This window comes from Hyla sarda, chromosome 10, assembly GCF_029499605.1.
Source record: "Hyla sarda isolate aHylSar1 chromosome 10, aHylSar1.hap1, whole genome shotgun sequence".
Lineage (NCBI taxonomy): Eukaryota > Metazoa > Chordata > Amphibia > Anura > Hylidae > Hyla > Hyla sarda.
In genome coordinates, this window is record NC_079198.1 from 85,447,215 (window position 1) to 85,468,780 (window position 21,566).

The window sequence follows — 21,566 nt, forward strand, 5'->3', positions numbered from 1 at the left end:
GTCGACTGGGAGAATTGCGGCCCTGAGGAGAGATCCTGGGAACCTGAGGACAACATCCTGAACAAAAGTCTTATCCTCAGGTTCTCAGGCTCCAAAAAGAGGGGGAGACCCAAGGGGGGGGGGGGTACTGTTACGCCGAGCGCTCCGGGTCCCCGCTCCTCCCCGGAGTGCTCGCAGCGTTCTCACATTCGCAGCGCCCCGGTCAGACCTGCTGACCGGGTGCGCTGCGATATTACTCCCAGCCGGGATGCGATTCGCGATGCGGGACGTGCCCGCTCGCGATGCGCATCTCGGCTCCCGTACCTGACCCGTTCCCCGTCTGTGTTGTCCCGGCGCGCGCGGCCCCGCTCCTTAGGGCGTGCGCGCGCCGGGTCTCTGCCATTTAAAGGGCCGCTGCGCCACTGATTGGCGCAGCAGGCCTAATCAGTATTCTCACCTGTGCACTCCCTACTTATACCTCACTTCCCCTGCACTCCCTCGCCGGATCTTGTTGCCATTGTGCCAGTGAAAGCGTTCCCTTGTGTGTTCCTAGCCTGTGTTCCAGACCTCCTGCCGTTGCCCCTGACTACGATCCTTGCTGCCTGCCCTGACCTTCTGCTACGTCCGACCTTGCTCTTGTCTACTCCCTTGTACCGCGCCTACCTTCAGCAGTCAGAGAGGTTGAGCCGTTGCTGGTGGATACGACCTGGTTGCTACCGCCGCTGCAAGACCATCCCGCTTTGCGGCGGGCTCTGGTGAATACCAGTAGCAACTTAGAACCGGTCCACCAGCATGGTCCACGCCAATCCCTCTCTGGCACAGAGGATCCACCTCCAGCCAGCCGAATCGTGACAGTAACATAGTTTGTAATGTTGAAAAAAGAGTCCATTGAGTTCAAACTAAAACCCTACTGTACTGCTCTAACAGAATCCCCGTCTGTGATGATGGTGAAACATTCTTTCCTCTAGATGTAGAGATTGCTCCCTTGTCATGGTTACTGATGGAGGTATAAAAAGATCACTAGAAAGTTCTCTGTACTGTCCATTCATATATTTGTACATTGTGATCAGATCGCCCCTAAAATGTCTTTTCTCCAAACTAACCCCAAGCTTGATTACCTGTCTTGGTCCTGTAATCCTCCCATACTAACAATTATCTTTGTCGCCCTCCTCTGCACCCTCTCCACTTCAGCCATGTCCTTTTTATATACAGGTGCCCAGAATTGCACACAATAGTCCATATGTGGTCTGACTAATGATTTATACAGAGACAAAACTATGTCCCTGTCATGAACCTCTATGCCTCTCTTGATACATCCCTTGACTTTGTCAGCCTTGGCAGCCGCTGTCTGGCACTGATTGCTAAAGTTGAGCTTACTGTCTACTTGTACCCCAAGTCTTTTTCGGTAGAAGTTTTACCTAATGTCTTAATATTTAGCACATAATTGTACACTTTGTTTTTATGGCATAACCTTACATTTATACACATTAAAGGGTTACTCCGCTACCCAGCGTCCGGAACATTGAGTTCCAAACACTGTGTGCGGGCTTCCGTGTTCACGCCCGCCCCCTCATGATGTCATGCTCTGTCATGTGATGTCACATCCCGCCCCCTCAATGTAAGTCCCATAGACTTTCCCATAGACTTTCATTGAGGGGGCAGGCCGTGATTTCACAAGGGGGCGGGCGTGAACACAGAAACCCTCACACAGTGTTCGGAACTCAATGTTCCGGATGCTGGGGAGCGGAGTAACCCTTTAAACTGTGCCCAAGCCTCCAGCTTCCCCAGGTCCCTCTGTAATATTATGTTTTCATCCTGTGTAGTTATCACCTTTCCTAGTTTGGTGTAATTTTTTGTGAATTTCTATATTTATGTAGAGTAACTGTTGTAAAATATTCTTCTTCAGAAGCTCAATTCTTTTTCTAATGCAGTTTAGAGTTTTCTGAAACAAGATATTCATGGGGAATGTTCCCCATTACAAAAAATCCAACCCACCTTCAGTTCTAATAGTGGTTCACAAGCCCAACACTTGCTTTGCTATTTATTGCTGCTACAGATTCCTTACTTTTCTAACACTCACCACTGCTGACATTTTCATTTTGAAAACAAGTTCCAGAATTAGATGCATCAGATTGATGTTGGTCCTTTATGGAGATAAAAAATGTTATCTTCTCCAGGAGTAATGTTTTTAACCACTTGGGAACCTCAGGTCTGAGATTCTTCTGATGAAATGATCGGACTATGAGAATGCTTTCTGTTAGGCTTATCAGGAGCATAATCATGCACAGTGCAAAGTACACACCTACCAAAAAGACAAAGAAATAATCACTTTATGTCATAGTAAACAGAAACGCAGAATGTTACACATGTATAGCTTTTAACATAGCAACTAGTTATGTTATATTTGTATGCTGTATTAAAAATACAATTTTCTCCTTTCCCTACAATGTAGCAAACACTTGAAAAAATAAATAAAGCTTGCATGCCAAATACATTTCTGATGTGCTTGTGTTGCTTTTAATCTTGCAAGCATAATTTAAAACCATTTTTATTGAAAATACTAGTACGGCTCTATGTATTATGATTATTTAAGTAGTTGGCTTGTCAAATGGAACCTGATAGACAAAGTGCATTGTGAAAAGAACCGCATAATCCAGTTGATCCTTTGTCTACTGTCACGATGCCGGCTGGCAGGTAGTGGACCCTCTGTGCCAGAGAGGGATTGGCGTGGACCGTGCTAGTGGACCGGTTCTAAGCCACTACTGGTTTTCACCAGAGCCCGCCGCAAAGCGGGATGGTCTTGCTGCGGCGGTAGTGACCAGGTCGTATCCACTAGCAACGGCTCACCTCTCTGGCTGCTGAAGATAGGCGCGGTACAAGGGAGTAGGCAGAAGCAAGGTCGGACGTAGCAGAAGGTCGGGGCAGGCAGCAAGGATCGTAGTCAGGGGCAACGGCAGAAGGTCTGGAAACACAGGCAAGGAACACACAAGGAACGCTTTCACTGGCACTAAGGCAACAAGATCCGGCAAGGGAGTGCAAGGGAAGTGAGGTAATATAGGGAAGTGCACAGGTGAAAACCCTAATTGGAACCACTGCGCCAATCAGCGGCGCAGTGGCCCTTTAAATCGCAGAGACCCGGCGCGCGCGCGCCCTAGGGAGCGGGGCCGCGCGCGCCGGGACAGAACAGACGGGGAGCGAGTCAGGTAGGGGAGCCGGGGTGCGCATCGCGAGCGGGCGCTACCCGCATCGCGAATCGCATCCCGGCTGGCAGCAGGATCGCAGCGCCCCGGGTCAGAGGACGTGACCGGAGCGCTGCAGCGGAGGGAGTGAAGCGAGCGCTCCGGGGAGGAGCGGGGACCCGGAGCGCTCGGCGTAACATCTACTATGCCTATTGCAGCTTACGACATGCTTACTGTTTAAAAGGGGTGCGGAGCTAAAGGGTTTAAACATGTCTTCTAGGCCCCTGGCAGAGCAGTTTCATCCCTTTAGCCCCATAAGACTGAGAGCATCTTCTTCTACAGGATGCACCAAATCAATGGTGTCATTGTACGTGTGTGTATCCAGATAAGGAGACACCTTCTGTTGGCTGAAGTAAGAAGCTGCCTGTGGCCTATAAGCAGGAGGACAATGTGCTGGTGACTACGAGGGAGCTGGGAGCTTAGACAAGGTTTTTTTTTTTGACTAAAGGTTCTTACCTAACTATAGGGGTAAACTACCAACAGAATAAAAACTACCAACAGGAGGGTTCAACCTACAGTAAGCAAGCCATCTACATGGGATAAACTACCAAGAGTGGGGGTTCTACCTACAGGGGTAAATTACCTAGAAGGGGTTCCTACCTTTTAGAGGGGAAATTACCTATAGGAGGGTCCTACTTACTGGAGGTAAACTACCAATAGTGGGCAAATGACCTATGGAGGGGAAAATTACCTACAGTTTGGTGCTACCTACAGGGGGAGGAAACTACTTACAGGGGAGTCCTACCTACAGGAACAAACTACCAACAGGGGAGTCCTACCTATAATGGGAAAACTACCTACAGGTGTTCCTAGCTATCACCAAGGAGGGTCCTTCCTACATGGGGCAAGCTATACACATTGGGCAAGATTACCTACAGGGGACAAATTACCTATGGGAATGGGTCCTATCTACAAAGAGAAAACTACCTACAGAGGTCCTATCTACAGAGGGCAAAATACCTATTGGAAGTTTTAATTATGGGGAAAAACAACCTAGAGGATGGTAAACTACCTACAGGGGAAAAACATATAAGGGGTAAACTAGCTATGGGGGGCTATCTTCAGAGGGAAAATATCTACATGGGGACATGCTACCTACAGGAGCTGCATGTGGCCTAGGAGCAGGAGAAAAAGACTTAGGGTGAGCTAGGAGTCATGTCAAGGTATGTATTATTATTATGGCAAGTAGTATGAAGCTACTAACAGAGGGGTCCTAACTACTGGGGAGAAATTACCAATTGGGGTTTAAAAACACACTGCACTAGCGAATTTTGTATGTTTGTTAAAGCTTCATAAAGTATTCCTGTTTGTTGGCGGATGGTTTTAAAAAGAACATGGAGATATTGGAAAATGCAATGTCTTTTTACAAGTGTTCGAAAATACATATAACTTGGCTTTAGATGGCGATTCCGGGTTAACTCTTGACACTTTCAATGAATATTTATGCTGCATTCAGATATTAATACTGTGTGTTTGATTAAACCCCAAGAATACATGTAACTTAGCCTTAAAGGGGTACTCTGGTGCTTAGACATCTTATTTCCTATCCAAAGGATAGGGGATAAGATGCCTGATCGCGGGAGTCCCACCGCTGGGGACCCCCGTGATCTTGCATGCGGCACCCTGTTTATAATCAGTCGCTCCGGGTCTGATTACCGGCGACCACAGTGCCAGCGGCGTGTGACGTCACGCTCCGCCCCTCAATGCAAGCCTGTGGGAGGGGGCATTACAGCTATCAGCGAACACACTCTGGGGACTGATTATAAACCGGGTGCCGCGTGCAAAATCACGGGGGACCCCAGCGGCGGGACTCCCGCGATCAGGCATCTTATCCCCTATCCTTTGGATAGGGGATAAGATGTCTAAGCAACAGAGTACCCCTTTAAATGGCTATTCAGCATTTATTCTAAATGCTTTTAACTGCATATTTATGTTAAGCCAAGGTAGAAATGCTATATGCTTGATTAAACCCAGAAAATACAGGTAATGTGTTCTTAGATGGCTGTTCTGCGTTCACTATCAATGCTTTTAAATGCGTATTTAACCCCTTAAGGACCAAGGACGTACCGGTACGTCCTTGGTCCTGCTCTTCCGATATAACGCGGGGTTACACAGTAACCCCGCGTCATATCATGGCGGGCCCGGCGTCATAGTGAAGCCGGGACCCGCCTCTAATAGCGCGCAGCGCCGATCGCGGCGCCGCGCGCTATTAACCCTTTAGCCGCGCGCTCAAAGCTGAGCCGCGCGGCTAAAAGTGAAAGTGAAAGTTCCCGGCTAGCTCAGTCGAGCTGTTCGGGATAGCCGCGGCTAATCGCGGCATCCCGAACAGCTGACAGGACAGCAGGAGGGCCCCTACCTGCCTCCTCGCTGTCCGATCGCCGAATGACTGCTCAGTGCCTGAGATCCAGACATGAGCAGTCATGCGGCAGAATCGTTGATCACTGGTTTCTTATGAGAAACCAGTGATCAACATAGAAGATCAGTGTGTGCAGTGTTATAGGTCCCTATGGGACCTATAACACTGCAAAAAAAAAGTGAAAAAAAAAAGTGAATAAAGATCATTTAACTCCTCCCCTATTAAAAGTTTGAATCACCCCCCTTTTCCAATAAAAAAAAAAACACAGTGTAAATAAAAATAAAAATAAACATATGTGGTATCACCGCGTGCGGAAATGTCCGAATTATAAAAATATATCATTAATTAAACCGCTCGGTCAATGGCGTGCGCGCAAAAAAATTCCAAAGTCCAAAATAGTGCATTTTTGGTCACTTTTTATATCATTTAAAAATGAATAAAAAGTGATCAATAAGTCCTATCAATGCAAAAATGGTACCGTTAAAAACTTCAGATCACGGCGCAAAAAATGAGCCCTCATACCGCCCCATACACGGAAAAATAAAAAAGTTATAGGGGTCAGAAGATGACAATTTTAAACGTATTAATTTTCCTGCATGTAGTTATGATTTTTTCCAGAAGTCCGACAAAATCAAACCTATATAAGTAGGGTATCATTTTAATCGTATGGATCTACAGAATACATATCAGGTGTCATTTTTACCGAAAAATGTACTACGTAGAAACGGAAGCCCCCAAAAGTTACAAAACAGCGTTTTTTTTTCAATTTTGTCGCACAATGATTTTTTTTCCCGCTTCACCATAGATTTTTGGGCAAAATGACTGACGTCATTACAAAGTAGAATTGGTGGCGCAAAAAATAAGCCATCATATGGATTTTTAGGTGTAAATTTGAAAGAGTTATGATTTTTTAAAGGCAAGGAGCAAAAAACGAAAATGCAAAAACGGAAAAACCTCCGGTCCTTAAGGGGTTAAGTTAAATCCAGGTAGAAATACTGTGTGTTTAATTAAATCAAGAAAATACAGGCATCTTGGGCAAAAATGCATATTCCTCATTTACAATGCTTTTTAATGCATATTTTTGTTCAAATACAGATCAGCCAACTGCTGTGCTCAGCTTGATAGGTATTGTAATATGATAGCTTTTATGGGCTCGTTCTGAAGTCAGACTGCTGGTCTTTGCAGTGCACTAAATGGGCAAAGTAATTCAGGTGGCAGATCACTGTTTGAGATCAGCCCACTGCTCAATATTTTGTAAAGGCTATCTGGGATTAATAGTTTCAGTGGCCTGCTTTTTCTCAGCTCTCCAAGATGACAAGTCACAATGCAGTGCATAGGTCTTCCCGTTCATGATGTCTCCTGATTGGCTTGGGATCAAAACCCTCAACAGGCTGCAGTTTACATCACTACCACTGGGTGCTCACTAAAAAAGATACCTATGGCACACACTCATCTCCTGACAGAGTACCGTGAAATTATGTAGTATCTTGTGATAAACATTTTAGAATAAATTGAAGTATTTATTATATTTATTATTTGCATTTTGCATTCTTAATACAAAGTACTTCATTTTGTGATTTGTAGTGCTCTGGTCTTACCTATTAACGGAGCTCCGGCTGCAGGTAATGTATCAGATACAATGAGGAGGAAAACAGAGTAACCCAGAAGGAGAGTGATCTTGTACGATATCCTCTCTCCACTTTCTGGTGGTATATAGAACCCAATAATATCCATTATCATGAGGAGAATGCTGGGGAGAATCAGATTCACAATGTAGAAGAGAGGTCTTCTCCTGAGACCTAACTATGTTGAACAAATGCAGAAAAGGCAAGGGGTCAAGTATATTGTAACTTATTCAATATCAAAATGATCTAAGTTCTACCAGGATCAAAAGTATATTGCATCTAAACTTGCAGAGGAAGGGAAATATCATGAAGATAAAAAACACTGTACGATTAGGTTTCCACACAGGTTTTTTCTGGCTTTTTTTTTTTTTAACTGCCACTGCAGTTTTTGAACCAAAGCCAGTAGTGTATTCAACAGAAATGTGAAATATGAAGGAAGGACTTATACTTCTCCATTCTGCTGGATCCACTTCTGGCTTTGGCTCAAAAAATCCAAATAAATTACAGAAAAAAACTTGTGTGGAAACCTAGCCTTATAGAGTGTGTGTTCTTGTGATATTACATAAGATTGGTTTCTTGTCACAGGACATACTTCATGGCAAGTGTCATGAACGGAGGGCAGGGCAGGGAGAAGTGAGCTCTAAGCTGTCTCTAGAAACACTCTCCCTGCCTACTTGCCCATCCACCCTAAATGATGGATCAACAACTGGACGCCTGTCCCTTCCTGCGCTAAAGTGCAATGGCGTCAAGGTCAAAAAAATTAACGATACTGCACATAGTGGGGGCAGGTCAGGAACGTAACGGGAATACAACCAACAACCAGATAAACCAGGCAGGATATAAGTAATAACAAAGCAGTATATAGCGTACTAACACACAGTTCAGAAACCGGAATCAAGATAAACGGCAGATATGAATAATTGAACAAGACTAGATATGGAATAAATATACCGCAGACAAAACCAGGAGAAGCAGGGGATGAACTAAATGTCAAACTAAACTGGTAAGAAAATATAGAGCACAGTTCACACTGGACACAGAACAAGGAACACACTATACACCCCACTCCAAACACGGAGGGACATCAATACCAAAGTCAAAAAGACTCCTAGTCAGCAGGTACTCTCAACTGAGTGATCAGGGTACTGACTAAGAAGGAAACAGAAATACTAAATACAAGTAAACATGGGTACAGACACAAGACTCACTCACTCACTCCTAGATAGACGGATAGCCCTAGGCTCAGGAATTATAGCTTAGGAGTCGCAGGAATTAACAAGGTCAAAACAGAACTGACGGACCATATGAACACGGACTAAGATATATAACACGGTAAATGTAAAACCAACATGCACAAATACTAAGACCCGACAAATGTACTAAAACCAAGCACGCTAACATCTATATCATAAACAGGAATAATAACCATGGTAAAAACTCAGATAAGTACTAAAACAGACAAAAGCAAGGTGCATAATAAAACAGTCATGGTCAAAGTAAAGCACTAATCACCAGCCGCCAGTTTCAGCAGAGCTCGGGTTTACATAACCCCACCCGAGCTGCCATAGGCTAAGAATTAACTCATCCCTAGCCAGGGAGAATAGCACAGAAAACTGTTCAGACACAAACCTAGTGTTACGCCGAGCGCTCCGGGTCCCTGCTCCTCCCCGGAGCGCTCGCGGCGTTCCTCTCTCTGCAGCGCCCCGGTCAGACCCGCTGACCGGGAGCGCTGCACTGACACTGCCGGCGGGGATGCGATTCGCATAGCGGGATGCGCCCGCTCGCGAATCGCATCCCAAGTCACTCACCTGTCCCGGTCCCCGGCTGTCACGTCCTGGCGCGCGCGGCTCTGCTCCTTAGGGCACGCGCGCGCCAGCTCTCTAAGATTTAAAGGGCCAGTGCACCAATGATTGGTGCCTGGCCCAATCAGTCTAATTAGCTTCAACCTGCTCCACGTCCATATAACCTCACTTCCTCTTCCCTGCTTTGCCGGATCTTGTTGCCCTTGTGCCTAGAGAAAGCGTTTACTGTGTTTGCCATTCCAGTGTTCCAGACCTCTTGCTATCACCTTTGACTACGAACCTTGCCGCCTGCCCTGACCTTCTGCTACGTCTGACCTCGCCTCCGTCTAGTCCTTCTGTCCCACGCCTTCCCAGCAGTCAGCGAGGTTGAGCCGTTGCCAGTGGATACGACCTGGTTGCTACCGCCGCAGCAAGACCATCCCGCTTTGCGGCGGGCTCTGGTGAATACCAGTAGCAACCTAGAACCGGTCCACCGACACGGTTCACGCCAATCCCTCGCTGACACAGAGGATCCACATCCAGTCTGCCGAATCGTAACACCTAGTGTCTGAACAGATCCAAAAACAGAAAAATACAAAAGCACAAAAATGGACATTACAACAAGACCAAGCATAGCAACAAGATACAAGGTAGATTTATGTGAAATCCAGCGACAAATGCTATATGTTTATGATTAAACCCATAAAATACAGGTGACTTGGACTAAAATACCTATTCCGTGTTCATTCCCATCAGTTTAAATGCGCATTTATGTTAAGCCCAGCTACAACTGCTATCTGTTCGAAATAACCCAGAAAATTCAGATAACATTATCGATCGCTCTCAATGCTTTTATTGTGGATTTATGTTAAAAGAAAGGTCAGCCCACTGCACAACGCATTGCTCATCTCTCTTTGTATTGTAGTGTGATAGCTTTCTATGGACTCGTTCTGCTGTCATACTGCTGTGATTTGTAGTGCAGCAACTGAACACAGGTGACAGGTCTCTGATGCCAGCCCTGGGGTCATGTGACCTTGCTGCTTCCCCGTCTGGCCCGCCCCCATCATGAATAAGTAAATGGGTGCTGGTGGGAGCCTGGAATGTTTTTCCATTTTGTTTAACATGTAAATTAAGAAAACTACATATTAAACATGTACATAAGTGTTCACTGTCAAACAGTGTCCAAAAAAGTGTTGCTTTACTTTGACTTTTCTATACTTCAGCATTCTTTAAAAAATATCTTTTAAATAGGATATAATTTTAATCTATGGATGACAAGTGACATGGAAGCTCCAATGACATAAATGTCTATTCATGGAACTTTCCGAGGCACAAATGCAGAGATCTATGTCATATCCTCCTCCTGGGCCTCCTGTAATGTGGGGGTACTGTAGATGGAGCACATTTTGCAAATATCAGTAGTCACCAGTATGGGGGAGGAGAAGAAAACTGACTTTATTCCAAAGAAAAGATCCTATCCATATATGATAACTGTCTAGATATGGACAGATACATTATCAGAGTTTAACTTGGATTTGGCAATGTAATCCACTGAATGACAAACTTTAGGAGTCCTCTCAACAAACATCCAACATATAGAATTCTTCAATTCTTACTGTCAATATGTAAACTTAATAAGCTTAAAACTTAACATTTAATAATAGTCATCATAAAATAAGGCACCGAAAGGAAACACGCAAGGTACCACAATCAGTACCTAGAAAAATGCAGTATACGGGAGGGAAAGGTTGTTCCACCGACTGCTGATACCAAAAGGGTGTCAAGGTAAATCAGTATAAATTATCACAGAAATGGTCAGTGTTCAGCATGTGGATTGCGACAATCTGACCATAGGCTCACAACAATAACCCCCAAACCACCCAACACATTTCTGTTCCCTAGTAATTGTCGACTTCCTCAGGGGACAAACCGTTAGGGGAATGTGAGCACAATTAAAGGGTAGATGTGCTCTGGTAGTAGCCACTACTCAGTCACAGAATATGATAAACAGTAAAAAGTAAATAGTACAAAACTCTTATCATTCATGCATGCGAATGGTGTACTAGTATAACACACTAAACTCCCAGGGTCAATGGCAAAATTGTAAGCAACAGTCTGACACCACCTGCTGTAGAGGTGCTAAATTTCAAAGATGCCAATGACCTGTGGATAAAGAATGACCTCAATTGCACTGTGAATACACTTGGTAACCACCTGTGGGTAAAATTCACATATACATAATAAGCGATGTGGGCCGTAACCTGTAAACAGAGTCAATCGCAATTGCATGAACTGTATAGGTCATCAAGGTATGCCACAATAGGTAATGGCTAAGTCCCCTGCTGAACAGAATCATGGAGCAGGCAGTTAGAAATCCACCTGATGTGCCGTGTTACCGGCTACTCATGACTCCCAAGATTAAAAGTTGGTGTCCTCCTCCTCGCTGCAGTAAATAGAAATCTGTCCGTTCTATAAAGGCGCTCTACCTGGTGGCGTGTGATGTCATCCATGTGCGCTCGCGCTGTACAGACAGCGTGGCATTCCGGAGCAGTTCCGGTACTGGAAGGACACTCCCCCCTAGCCACCAGGGGGGGGAATCTCGGCCGCCATGGTAACCTGGTGTGCCCGAGAACGTCCAGCACCTGTAGTTGTGCTGCTGGTAGGGATGCGTATTACATATAGGTGTTAGCATGGCTGATAATAAGTAACAAAACAGTGTGGTAAGCCTTGTAATAGAGATTGCCATCTGCATGGATCGGGGAGCATCAACAGGCACAAACAAAAAGGGCATCTGGATGCTACCACCATACAGGTGACAGTTGGTCAAAATAGGACAATAAATAGGGGGGAAAAGGCAATTTCCTATTTTTGATAGAGGTGTGTGGTGTGACAAACTATTGTAATGCCAATGTCCAATTTTGTGGACATAAGTAATTATATCATCACACCAAATGATGCCTAGACAGAATTGCAGTAGGGGTGGACTCCCCCAAATGGGGGACAATTCCCTAACCTGCCTGATGCAGGAGGTTGGTAGGGATGGGGGTAGGCTGTTCGTGGGCCTATTCTATGACTGGTCCTGGTAAGCCCTAAACTAGGTCCTAGACCTAGGTGGGGTGCCCACATTAAAAAGTGCGGTCCCACGCTGGAACCTAACCTAATAACCAGCTAGGAAACCCTCATCTTCCAGGCGGGGATGAACTAGCTCCTCAGTGGATCCCACGATCCTCCCTGAACTGCCGGTCTACCCGTCACATGGACTCTCGGTGCACCCCTGTGACCGACCCTGTGTCCTGGTGACACTGATCTAGTCCAAGAAACAGGTAAAATGATACTGTTCATTAAGGCCCCTTGGGACACGGCTATCCAAAATGAAGATACAGCGGCATTCTTGTTGGAGGAGGACCCTATCCAAGTCACCCCCTCTCTGGGAGGGATGTACCCTCTCCAATCCACAGAAAGTGAGGTGCCCCCATGATGGTGTATGCTTATTTGCCTGGCATGGGGCTTGTCTCTGTCATGTCGGATATCGCCCAAATGTTCGTGGACCCATTTCTTAAGGCCCCTGATTGTCTTCCCCACATAGAAGCGGGGGCAGTAACAGCGGGCCAAATAGATTTCCACTTTGGTGTTACAGTTGAAATTGGAGATGCAGTATTTTTTACTGGTCAACTCATTAGTAACCGATTTTGTGGTTACCATAAAGCTGCACGCTTTGCAGCGTCCACATCTGTGACTGCCCTGTGTCTTCAAATGGTCGAGCCATGTACCTTGGTCATTCTTTTTAGGACCCAGATGACTATGTGTAAGACTGTCCCCCAGATTATGGCCCCGCCAGTAGGTGATTTGAGGGTAAGTGGCCTATGGCATCTCTGAAGTCTTCAGCCATAAGTAGTATAGGCCAATGTTTCTGGATGAAGGATCGTATCTGGGGGGCAGCCCTGTCAAATGTACCAATTTCTCTGATAACGTGGGGTGTGGCTTCCTACTTTGGGGTGTCAACAACCTATCCCTTACAACTGTGGGCTAGGAAATATTGTTGGAGCCCCTTCGCTTTTTTTCTGGATGGTAGAACAATTCCTCCTTAGGAATCCCCCTTGTAATTAGGGCATCCAGGAAAGCACTAAAATTGAAGGGAGACCCAGACTTTTCAGACCAAGAAACCCAGCTACAAAGCGTAAACATACCCAATTCTGACGTGATCTTCAGGACTTTCAAGACAATAATGCGTACTTAGTGGTTGAGAGGGTAACAACATCCAGAGACCTAGAGACTGGCCTATCATCCTCTGACACTGACAAGTTGGGTTCCGACAGAAGCAGAAGAGGGGTAAGACCCGTAGTGGCAGGGGACGTACAGGGGGCAGAAACCAGAATAGAGACCCTGGTACTTGTTCCCAAACCAAAAGCCTAACAAAACAACAGGGCCAAGAATGTGGGGACCACTGGCCAACATCATCCTCTATGCCCTCTTCAACTGTAACACCAAAGTGGTTATCTATTTGGCCCGCTGTGACTGCCCCCAGTTTTTATGTGGGGAAGACAATCGGGGACCTTAAGAAATGGGTCCTCGAATATTTGGAGGATATCCGACATGACAGAGACAAGCCCCTTTCCAGGCAAATAAACATACACCATCATGTGGACACCAGTGGCCTCACTTTCTGTGGATGGGAGAGGGTACATCCCTCCCCGAGAGGGAGTGATTTGGATAGGGTCCTCCTCCAAAAAGAGTGCTGCTGGATCTTCAATTTGGATAGCTGTGCCCCAAGGGGACTTAATGAACAGTATAATTTTGCCTGTTTCTTGGACAAGACCAGTGTCACTAGGACACAGGGTTGGTCAGAGGGGCGCACCAAGGGTCCATGTGAAGAGTAGACAGGCAGTTCAGGGAGGATTGTGGGATCCACTGAGGAGCTAGTTCATCCCCGCCTGGAAAATCAGGGTTTCCTAGCTGGTTATTTAGTGCGACCACCCCACCTAGGTCTAGGGCCTAGTTTAGGGTTTACTAGGACCAGTCATAGGATAGGCCCATGGCCAGTCTACCCCTATCCCTCTCAACCTCCTGCATTAGGCAGGTTAGGGACTTGTCCCCCACTTGGGGCTAAGGGCACCCCTACTGCAATTTTGTCTCAGTCTAGGCATCATTTGGTGTGATGATATAATTACTTATGTCCACAAAATTGGACATTGGCATTACAATAGTTTGCCACACCACACACCTGTATCAAAAATAGGGAATTGCCTCCCCCCCCCCCTATTTATAGTTCTATTTTGATCAACTGTCACCTGTATGGTGGTAGCGTCCAGATGCCCTTTTTGTTGGTGGCTGTTGATGCTCCTGGATCCATGCAGATGGCAATCTCTGTTACAAGGCTTACAACACTGTTTTGTTACCTTTATTATCAGCCATGCTAACACCTACATGTAATACGTATCCCTACCAGTAGCGCAACTACAGGTGCTGGACGTTCTCGGCACACCAGGTTACCATGGCGGCCAACACTCCCCCCTGGTGGCTAGGGGGGAGTGTCCTTCCAGTACTGGTACTGCTCCGGAATGCCACGCTGTCTGTACAGCGGGAGCGCACACGGATGACGTCACACGCCACCGGGCAGAGTGCCTTTATAGAGCGGCTGGGTTTCTATTTTCTTCTGTCTACCATTGCAGTGAGGAGGAGGACACCAACTCTTAATCTTGGGAGTTGTGAGTAGCCAGTAACATGGCATATCAGGCGATTCTCTAACTGCCTGCTCCATGACTCTCTCTCTCTCTTCAGCAGGGGACATAGCCATTACCAAATGTGGCATACCTTACTGACCTATACAGTTCATGCTATTGCGATTGATTCTGTTTACAGGTTATTGCCCACAGCGTCTATTATGTACAGTTTATGTGAGGAAGACGCTAATTACTAGGCGACAGAAATGCGTTGGTTGGTTTGGGAGTTATTGTGGAGCCTATGGTCAGATTGTCGCACTCCACATGCTGAATACTGACCATTTCCATGATAATTTATACTGATTTACCTTTACACCCTTTTGGTGTCAGCAATCGGTGGAACGACCTTTCCCTCCCCTATACTGCATTTTTCTAGGTACTGATTGTGATACCTTGTGTGTTTCTTTTTGGTGCCTTATTTTATGATAACTATTATTAAATGTTAAGTTTTAAGCATTTCAAGTTTACATATTTACTACAGATTGCCTTGATTATTGTTGGTTAATAGACAACCTTTTCCTAGTCTGTATAGTTGATTATTTGTACAAATCTTACTGGTATGATAAAATCCCACTTTGAAGGCCATTTATTTAGCACGTGGATACAGATTCATTTCTGCAGATTCTACATCTTAAAACCAATGTTAGACACACAGGCAACTTACATGGTATTTTATTTGTCCAAAGTGGAAGTTATGATCAGTCAGTAAGTGGTAGCCGGGAACCACGCTTACAAGATTCCATTCTCCTTCATTTTCGGATGGGAGACGTATCATGTCCTTTGGTGGTCTCAAAAAAGTAATGTTTATATCTTGAGCTGAAAGATATAAATTGAAGATGTGAACCATATATGATCCAGATAATGGAGCCTGAATTTCATCTATTATTGGATTCACCTGTTATAATGTCACAATATTAATATATTTGGGTATAAATTTTATATGAGAAAATTTAGAAAGTCTTACTTGAATGAAGCCAGCTTCTGAAGGAGAGGGAACAGTTCAGAAAATCAAAAGGGAAGTAGTAGATGTGCATACTGCAGGAAGTGGTTATGTGCATGGGATTGCTCTTGAATACCATGCCTTTACTATTCACATAGGTATAAGGGATATCTGTAGATTCTGCGGTGCCCACACTGAAGACAGAGAACGATAAATAGCTGGGGAATATAGTCATTTATCAACATAGTAATACAGTGTGCACAGAATGTTTAATGTTTAAGAATTTTATCAGATGAAAATACAGAACATTCCATGGGTAAATCCGAAATGGCACTAAATTGTATAGATTTTTGAGAGACTATGTGCAAATTATGTTATTGGGCAAAATTTTAGTTTAGGGCCACCATTAAAAATTTGGTTGTGGATCTACAGTGTTTCTAAAGCAAAATAGGCAGCAATATAATTTTATTGCAGTTGCTTACAACTAAGAGGGACATGCCTCTGAAGGCCATTTTAGAAGTGTTGTCTTTTTTGTGATTTTACATGCAGATTTTAAAGATCAAAGAGGTGACGCTGTATCTGCAAGTTCTGATTATAGACCAATGACATGATTTATTTTATAGATTTTTTTAATTTTTTTATGTTTATGTGTATATGTTTATTCATTGGTTTTCGAAAAAATAGATTTCTATATTCTTAGACTTACACTTCTTCAATCATGATATCTGGTGTCCATATTGAATCTGTCGGAAGGTAGATATGTGTGATGTTGTCAAACTGGATAGGATCCCACTGAAGAAAATCATCTACCCATGACTGTATAATGGAAAAATAGAAAATAAAACATAAAAAAACACTAAAGTCTTATCAGTGGTTTAATGTTTATATTATTAATATTGGATTACCCATTTATGAAGAAATTCAGAGCATTTAAGAGATTAAAGGGGTTGTCTCGTGAAAACTAAGTTTATAACAGGGGGTCAGACTGCTGGGACCCCCCTCTGCGGTCTCTGGAATGAGACTCTGGCTCTCAGTGAGGAGCGTGGTGCAGGTGCTCCATTAATTTCTATGGGAGCTCTGAAGAGACCAGGGTACAGCACTCAGGCGTCTCCAGCGTTCCCATACAAATGAATGGAGCACATGCTGAGGAGAGCTGAGGTCCTGTTCTGGAGATCGCAGTGGGTCCAAGCAGTCTCAACTACGTAGCCAGGGGATAAGATAGTTTTAACTGGGCAACCCCTTAAATGTGTACCTATCTTTTGAAAAAACTTTTGATATGTCAAAAGTTTTCATTGGCCAATGTCTCCACAGACAGACCACCACAGATCATTAGAATGAGCTGAGAATAATGTTAAGCTGAGCAATCTCCATCTCGCTGCAGTAGACGGATCCCATAGACTTTCTATTGCAGGCAAACTCCTGCAATGAGACAAAGATCTTATTCAGCCAGGGAAAGAAGCACCAAGCAGCACATTATTCCCAGTTTGTTTTTATGATCCATGGGGGTATGCTCACTTAAACATTGACTAATCACAAATTTGGACATACATTTTTACTGGATTTTTTTTTTTTTTAAATGTAGGAAGTTTATTTGTCCTCTACATTTGGGCCAAAGGGCTCTTTCAAGTTGTCATAAGAGTAGGGCTACCAAAAGTAAAGGACTATAAATTATCTGTAATGTTACCTGGTTATACAAGATGTAACTTTTCACAATTTGGTTTTTCTCCTCCTGTGAAGAGAGGAAAAGTAAGAAGACTTGAAACATACATGTCAGCAGAAAACAGGGGTCTGTAGTTATAAAAAGCTAGCCACCAAGATTTCCGCTATACCATGCTGGGAAATGTCCCCAGGGCACTTTAGTCTAATTTGCATAACAACAAGAAGACTTGTATTTACCCAAAGTAGAAGACCACTGGCCCTATCTAGCCATCAGCTTACTTAAACTACTTTAAACAACTATGAAAACAATAAATTGGTTCAAATGTGGAAATATGCTCTGTATAATAAAGGCTTTTATTTCTGTTTGTTATGTTTGCATTCACTTCCAGGCAGTGGAAGAGAGGTGGTGTCTGGTTACTATAAAAGAAAGTATACTAAGCGATTGTCTGAGCTAGTGATTGTGTGTCTGCATACAAGAGTGTGAAGTATACAAGTGAGTGTAAGTATAAAAGTTAGAGGGACTTTAAATTTAGGGAGTTTAATTGAAATATTAGATTTTTTTTTTTTTTTTTACTGTAAATTTTTGCAATCCCCAAATTTAGTATGGCCTCCATGTTGGAAAACGCAGTCCAGTGTGCATCTTGCACAATGTATGCAATCCTTGAACAGCAGTTTGTGGGTGCATATTGTTGTGTGAGATGTGTGCGAGTTGTTCATTTGGAAGCCCAGATCCTGGATCTAGAGGAGCAACTGGCAACACTGTGACGCACTGACAACCTGGAGAGGAGTCTCCTGCTCGAGAGGAGTCTCCTGCTCACTGAGCAAGTACTCTCTGGGGTAGAGGTGGGGGAGGATAGTGGTACGGAGGTGCAGGACAGTCAGGCAGTTAGCTGGGTTATAGTTAGAAAACAGGGTAGAGGAAAAAGTGTCACGGAGGCTAGTCCTGATCTGGCACACCCCAACAAGTTTGCCTGGTTGGCAGCTGAGGGGGATGCCATTTCAGAGTTAGCAGTACTGCAGCAGGACTCTGCCTCTGACTGCCAGGGGGGTGTCTGCTCCAGTAAGGAGGGAATGAGGAGTGCAGGGCAGGCCAGACAGGTACTGGTAGTGGGGGACTCAATTATTAGGGGGACAGACAGGGCGATCTGTCACAAAGACGGGGATCGCTAAACAGTGTGTTGTCTTCCTGGTGCTCAAGTTCGGCACATCGTGGATCAGGTTGACAGGTTGCTAGGTGGGGCTGGAGAGGACCCATCAGTCATGGTGCATATTGGCACCAATGACAAAGTAAGAGGTAGGTGGAGTGTCCTTAAAAATGATTTGAGGGACTTAGACCGCAAGCTTAAGGCAAGGACCTCCAGGGTAATATTTTCTGAAGAGGCAGCAGGAGATTAGGGAGATAAACAAGTGGCTTAGAAGCTGGTGTAGGAAGGAGGAATTTGGTTTCATGGAGAACTGGTCCAACTTCGCTGTCGGATACAGGCTCTACCCTAGGGACAGGCTGCACCTCAATGGAGAGGGTGCAGCTGTGCTTGGGGAGAAGAAGGATAGAAGGGGGGTCATGTGGAGTCATTATGGGTAGAAATATATGGAGATAAAAATTACAAAATTCTGATAGGGGTTTGCTATAAGCCGCCAAACATAATGGAAGAGGCAGAAGATCAATTACTTAGGCAAATAAACAAGGCAGCAAATCAGAATGAGGTCATAATAATGGGAGACTTTAACTATCCTGATATAAATTGGGAGACTGAAACCTGTGATTCTCATAAAGGAAACAGGTTTCTGACTATAGCTAAAGACAATTTTCTGTCCCAAATGGTGTATGGGCCTGACCAGAGGGGACACCCTACTGGACTTAATATTAACCAACAGAGCTGAAAGAGTAACTAATGTGCAAGTAGAAGGACACCTAGGAACTAGTGATCAAAATATAATACATTATAACTTGTTCTTCAATAAGGGAATCTCTCAAGGGGCTACAAAAACAGTGAACTTTAGGAAGGCAAAGTTTGATCAAATCAGAAAAGCCCTTAACAATATAAATTGGGATAATGTCCTCAAAAACAAGAATACTGACACTAAATGGGAGACTTTTAAAAAAATCTTAAATTCTCACTGTAAGATACCTTATGGGAAAAAAATGGGTCAGAAATAAAAGAAAACCAATATGGATGAATAAAAATGTTAAGGGGGCAATAAACGACAAAAAAAAAAAAAAAAAAAAAAAGCATTTAAACTACTAAAACAGGACGGCAGTGAAGAAGCATTAAAAAGGTATAGAGAAAAATGTAAAACATATAAAAAACAGATAAAAGCTGCAAAAATAGAGACAGAAAGACTCATTGCAAAAGAGAGTAAAACTAATCCCACAATGTTCTTTAACTATATAAATAGCAAAAAGGTTAAAAATGAAAGTGTAGAAGAAATTATAAACTGGGATCAGGAAAAAGCAAATATATAAAAAAAAATATTTTCCACTATATTCACGGAGGAAAAGGAAATGCGAGGTGAAATACAGTGTGATAAGGTAAACTCCCGAGTAAAGGTCACCTGTCTAACCCGGGAAGAAGTACAGTGCCGCCTATAAAAAATCAATATAGGCAAATCGCCAGGTCCAGATGGCATTCACCCCCTGTGTTCTAAAGGAATAAAGTAATGTAATAGACAGACTTTATTTTTAATATTCAAGGACTCTATAGTGACAGGGACTGTTCTCCAGGACTGGCGCATGGCAAATGTGGTGCCAATGTTTACAAAAGGGGTCAAAAGGTGACCCCTGGAATTATAGGCCTGTCAGTTTAACCTCCGTTGTATGTAAATTGTTTGAGGGTTTTCTAAGGAATGCTATTTTGGAGTTTCTTGATAAAAATAAATGTATGGCTCCATATCAGCATGGATTTATGAGTGATCGGTCCTGTCAAAATAACCAGATCAGCTTTTATGAGGAGGTGAGCTCCAGACTGGACCAGGCGGAATCGCTGGATGTCGTATATCTGGATTTTTCTAAAGCATTTGATACGGTGCCACATAAAAGGTTGGTGCATAAAATGAGAAGGTTTGGACTGGGGGAAAATGTGTGCAAGTGGGTAAATAACTGGCTCTGTGATAGGAAACAGAGGATGTTATTACTGGTTCTTATTCTGATTGGGTGACTGTTACTAGTGTGGTACCACAGGGGTCAGCCTTGGGTTCTGTTCTATTTAATATATTTATTAATGACCAAGTAGAGGGTTTCAATAGTAAAGCAGCAATCTTTGCAGATGATACTAAACTCTGTAAAGAGGTAAACACTATAGAGGACAGTGCACTGTTACAAATGGATTTGGATAGGTTGGAGGTTTGGGCTGGGAAGTGGCACATGAGGTTCAACACCAATAAATGTAAGGTAATGCACATGGGGAAGAAAAATCCAGGCTGGGATTATGTATTAAATAAGAGAACACTTGGGACGACTGATGTGGAAAAGGACTTTGGAGTCTTAGTTAAAGGGGTTATTCACCATAAGGTGATTATAGTACATACCTGCCAGACAGTAGTGGACATGCTTAGGAAGGATCTGTGCTTGTCTTGGGACTAAGGGGGAGATTTATCAAAACCTGTACAGAGGCAAAGTGGCCCAGTTGCCCATGGCAACCAATCAGATCACTTCTTTCATTTTTCAGAGGCCTTGTTAAGAAATGTAAGAAGTAAGCTGATTGGTTGCTATGGGCAACTGGGCAACTTTGCCTCTGCACAGGTTTTGATAAATCTTCCCCTAAATGTCTATGTAGTGAGTCCACCATAACATTGTAGTTAGCTTTTTGTGAACTAGTATTTCCTGTTTGAGTTTTTCTTTTTTGACTACAAATCCCATAATTCCATTTTCCTCTCTCCCACACATTAGCCACCACACCCATTAAAACTTAAATGAGCTGCATCCATTCAAAAGACCTGTGGTTTTCAACCAGGGTGCCTCCAGCTGTTGCATTAATTGCAGATTGATATCTCTCCCACCAAGCGATCCCTCCACCCATTGAAGCAGACAGGCTCCCTGTCATAAGCTGACTAGTGAGTCAGGCCTTGGCCTCCTTGCAACCTGGGAAAAATCTGAGACAACAGTCCTTTTGTATGCTATTAAAAATAAATATTGGGGTGAAAATCACAGAAGAATTGTGAGAAAACCGTCACACACAGGTACAGACACTATATTATGAACTACACTAACTTTACAGCCCCTGTAGCATAGTCAAATAAAAAAATTCCAGGAATATCCCTTTGATAGTAA

General features: G+C 44.0%; 1 protein-coding gene across 1 annotated transcript in view; it reads right to left on the reverse strand.

Annotated features, from left to right (window-relative positions):
* Nucleotides 1-21,566, reverse strand: part of LOC130293218 (5-hydroxytryptamine receptor 3A-like) — a 39,659-nt gene that overhangs the window by 15,257 nt on the left and 2,836 nt on the right. The window contains exons 2-7 of the mRNA XM_056541721.1: nt 17,325-17,369; nt 16,347-16,456; nt 15,665-15,834; nt 15,361-15,516; nt 7,173-7,373; nt 2,060-2,281 (exon numbers count right to left, since the gene is read on the reverse strand). Coding sequence (XP_056397696.1) covers nt 2,060-2,281; nt 7,173-7,373; nt 15,361-15,516; nt 15,665-15,834; nt 16,347-16,456; nt 17,325-17,369 — 904 coding nt within the window. The remainder of the gene's footprint in view (nt 1-2,059; nt 2,282-7,172; nt 7,374-15,360; nt 15,517-15,664; nt 15,835-16,346; nt 16,457-17,324; nt 17,370-21,566) is intronic.